This window comes from Lupinus angustifolius, chromosome LG11 (genome assembly GCF_001865875.1).
Source record: "Lupinus angustifolius cultivar Tanjil chromosome LG11, LupAngTanjil_v1.0, whole genome shotgun sequence".
Taxonomy (NCBI): Eukaryota; Viridiplantae; Streptophyta; class Magnoliopsida; order Fabales; family Fabaceae; genus Lupinus; species Lupinus angustifolius.
In genome coordinates this window covers 31,632,725-31,637,330 of record NC_032019.1, presented here as the reverse complement: position 1 = coordinate 31,637,330, position 4,606 = coordinate 31,632,725, and the positions used below count along the sequence as shown (strand labels likewise).

At 34.3% G+C, this 4,606-nt stretch overlaps 1 protein-coding gene across 1 annotated transcript; it reads right to left on the bottom strand.

Moving 5' to 3' along the window:
- On the bottom strand, positions 1,192-4,372 carry LOC109359032 (protein SMAX1-LIKE 3-like). The gene is made up of 3 exons (XM_019603540.1): positions 2,899-4,372; positions 2,580-2,793; positions 1,192-2,490 (listed from the first exon to the last, which is right to left on the bottom strand). Exons 1-3 carry the CDS (start codon positions 4,110-4,112, stop codon positions 1,354-1,356), a joined length of 2,565 nt encoding a protein of 854 aa, XP_019459085.1. The 5' UTR covers positions 4,113-4,372; the 3' UTR covers positions 1,192-1,353.

Sequence of the window (4,606 nt, the reverse complement as noted above, 5' to 3'; positions counted from 1 at the left end):
TAAAGTTTAGTTAGATTTCTAAGATGACTAAGGTTAAGGGTTCGTTTCTTGTCTCATGTGAGTGAAAATTGTTGAATGAGATAAGCAACCCATGAATTAGTTCCTTAGAGTGAAGTATTACATCCCGGTTCTTGATCTTAAGAACAATTTGAAATGAACATCTTTTAAGATTATTGCTTTTCCAGATGTGTTTTTTTTTCTTTTGATATATTTGAAAGACTTTCCCTTTGCAGAATGCTTACGCTATGAATCATTCCTTTGTCTACCTTTTAAGGACCTTTAACTTTTTGACAATTCTGATTCCCTTAAAAGACTTGCTTGAACTGTCCATGAGTAAAAGTGGTTTAGTATTTAGCAAAATATGGAGGTTCACAGTTTCTAGTGCTAATTGTCATGCAGATAAATCCCTAGCTGAGACAAAGTGTACATCAGTACAATCGGTGACACATTGTACGGCTAGAGTTTATACAAAGTCATTTTCAATATACCATTTCCAACAAGACGTTGGTTTAGTGATGTAAGGTCCCACAAGATCTTAAGATGACTAAATAATTAAGAGTTTGATTCTTAAAAACGACACTTGTTGTGAGGATATCAACACAACCCGAAATGGATTAGTTATTTATCCATTAGGTAGGGAGAGTAATAAAAAAAATCTAATATACCACAGTTATAGTGAGTTTATGCTTGAGAAAGTTCATGTTTTTGTAAAGTAACTTAAATTAGATATGTATCTTTATTCCATATGTCTTATTTAAGTTGGTTCGGATTATTAACATGGTGATTTTTCTTTATCAACTATTTAATGTGACATGCTCATATAAAATTTTGAGAACAATAAATTTAAATCTTACAAAAATATATATATATATATAATTAAGATTAAAAGTTAGTTATTAATTGATTTACTATTTCTATTAATCTTAAACCTAAGATCCGATGGTCCTTATGATTAAGTTACACCAAATGCTTGGTGATATATGATATGTTAATTTGAAAACGAGTTGATCAATGAAATAGGAAAAAAACTAGATGAATATGAAATTTTATGAACATGATATTAAGTGAAATTATTACTTTTGTGAACATGCATCCATTCTTCAATATAAAATTAAAGGCACACCATTACATATTTACATGGGAAAAAAGAAGGATCAGATTACATTAACATATACACAGAAGCACCCCCTAAGTTTATCATCCTCATTCAAGCTTCAAAAAATACACATTAAGATGTATCTCTAATGATTTTTGCATTCATTACATTCTAACTTAGCAACAACAAAATAAGAGCAAAATACAAATAAGAAATAAAATGTATCACCCAAATTTAACAGATTTTCTCATCTACTGTCACAGTTCATGCATGTTAAAATTAATTTGCTTATCAACTAACTCTAAGATCTCACTATCTCCATCTACATGCACATTTGTACTATCAACTTCAATGGCTATATTCAGATCCAAAGATATGCATGCACTTTTCTCCTCCAAGTTATGCATATTCTCTTTCCTTTTGTTTTCATCAGATTGAGACTTTTTGGCTGGAGAACAAGATCTTGACACTGAACTGAAGCTTTCACAGCTGAAAATGACAATGGCATCTTTTAGTGGAGCATATTCACCACAAGGAAGGGTTATACTTCCATTTTCAATAGCTTGCATGATACCCTTTTGAGAAAAGTTATCAACTTGGTCCAAATCTTCCATGAAGAACACTCTATGAGGATTCTCATTCACTGCTTCACCAAACCTTTGCAGATAACTGCTTCCAAACTCATTTCTTGGTCTTTTGTTTTTAGATTCATTATCTCTTAGGGAAGAGAAACTGTTCATACCAATTGAGACAAAGTTACTATAAGAACCAAAAACAACTTTAGCTAGTTCCTTTGAGATAACCCCTTTGGCTTCAGAACCAACACCTAGAAAGAACATCCAAGTTTCTTGCTTGTCTTCTCTCTTCAGGAAGTAGTTATTTCCTTTTCTCATTCCTGATCTGCAAAGAAGGACAGTACTTGCAATCTCCTTAACAATTTCTCTATGTTGTGGTGCCTTGTTCTCCAAGGCATCACATAGAATCTTGAGATTATCTTCATTATGTTCCTTGAACATTTGAGTGCTATCTAAACCATCCACTTCCTCACTTGAATAAGCTGAATTTGGGCTAGAGTTGGGGTTTGAAAAAAGATCTGGTTTAGGGACATTTCTTTCAGGCATGAACATTATTAATTTTCCTTCACAGCAATCACCAACAACAGTTTCAGTGCATAACTCATCATATTCTTTTGGTGCTTGTTTTGGTTCAGAAATGATTGGCAAATTTAGGTGGCTAAAACCCAAGTTAGATTTTCTCTCATGTAAAGAGACATAAGTGGGGGATGAAGGACAAGATGAAACAAGAAAAAGCTGTTTCTCAAGAGAAGTATGTCCATGCATTGAACTGCAAAATGAGTTCCATTTCTTGCAGATATCCACAAGCCTTGGTTTTTCCTGATTCAGAAAAATACAGAAACATTTAGCATAAACTTTTGTCCATAAATACTTGATTATATTGAACTAAGTGTGGTTATGATAAAAACCTGATCTTCCATTATGTCATTTCTCTCTTGCTTGCAATTTTGAAGCCATGATGGCAAGCTAGTAATGCACTCTTTCTTGTTCATACTTTCAGCTTCTTTTTCAAAATTCAATGCACAATCTCTGCAGCAAGTTAGATGCTTTCTCACTTTGGCCCTATCTTCAAAATATTCATCCTTCAATAGTACATTTCTTCTCTCCCGAGCTTGAAAATCACTGAAACAAAGTAAAACAACAAAGACTATGTTACTTTAAAGCACACAATCATAATAATAGTAGTAGTAGTAATAGTAATAGAAATATAGAAAAACAAAAAGTTACCTATACAGTTTTAAACTAAGGCTCAGGCTTCCAACATGAATAGTAAATGGATGAAGTTCCAAAATAGTTTCTAGGGAAGGGTGACATATTTTACATTTCATGTATGTTCTGAAATTTGCAATCCCCATAAGCCATACTCTACCATTATCACCATTTCCACTGACCAATTTTTTAAGCTCCATGACCATATGCTCCACAGAACAATAGTAATGTGTCCTTTGCTCACAATAAAATGACCAAAACTCAAACAACCATTTAAGATCACCCAAGTAGAGAATAAACCCTCTTCCAACATAGCTTTTCACTACTCTTCTAAGCTCTACAAGCTTCTTTTCAACTTCCTCCTTGCTAAGGTTCCTGAAGGATATGAGAGGAAGAGTAACAAACTGCACATACTTCAACTCTCCTGGAACATTTCCCTTCTCAAATCTCTCCATAATTCCCTTAGCTACCCTCTCAGCATTAGCAATATTGTCACCTAAAATAATTGTGTTTCTTTTTCTCATCACAAATTCACTCAAAGCATTAGTTACATCATTATTAACATGGTCTATAGTTTCTATAGATGAGCCTCCAAATTGACCAAAAGATAAAGATGAGGGCAGATTCATGTTACTACCATCAAGAACTTGAGACTTAGTGCTATGATTATTGGAATGGTTTCTAGGAGGAGGAGGTTGTTGTGAACAAACATCAACTGAAACAGCTTGTTCAACCTTGGTTTTAACAAGGGTGCTAGAGAAACCAGCTTCTCTCATAACCCTGCTAACACTAGGGTCATCCAAGATAGACAATATAAGCTGTTCCACCTCAATTTTCAAGGCCAGAATAGGCTGCTGCTGGCTCTCGATACTTCCACTGCCGCGTCGTTGTTGAGCCTGAGCCCTTTTGAAAGCAGCAACCAAGGCATTGGAAAGTGAAGGAGTGGTGGAATACTGAGGACTCAAAAGAGGGCTTGATGTTGATGCTGGTAAACGGTTAAGGGAAACATTGAAACAAAGCTCTAGTGCTTTGTATTGGAGAGGGTGAGAATGGCATTGAAGACAAGCTCTTCTTAGAATTCCTGTTGAGGTTGAAAGCATAGCACTAGCAACATGAAGAGGAGTCACTTGTGGATGACCTCTTCTTGTTGCAAGATTAAGAGCTTGTTTCACAAGATTTGCAGCCTCTGGTGTAAGAGCCTGAAGCTGAATACTACATATTCCTGCTCTCATCTTCACAATTTTCCTCAACCACAATAATATTTCAAAAATATAGCACCAATGGTTAAACCAAACTTAATGAAACTTTGGGTTCAATAAGGTTCATATGGATTGGAAGAAATAACAAATTGTTAAGCTATATTGCTAAGTAGTAGTAGCTATAGATATATGTCTATATGATGTGAATTTTATGCCTTTCTTGTAAGTGAGGCAAATTTTGGCTTTGCATGTAAAAGTGTATTGCATGTGATTCAACTTTGCTTTATCTATCTTTCTCTCTCTGATATATATGTAAAGTTATGTGGATTATCAAAAGCTTCTTGGCCTATAGATTGTGGGAACTATAAAAAATGTTGCAAAGCAATAAGCTTTAAACATTTTGAATGGAATAAGTGCTTTTGTTATGAATAAGCTCAAAACTTGATGATGGAAAAGACAAAGAAAAAAGAGAGTTAAAAAAAGAGAAAGTGGATAAAAGGAGGGTCTTCTGCCAGTAATGAGGACTT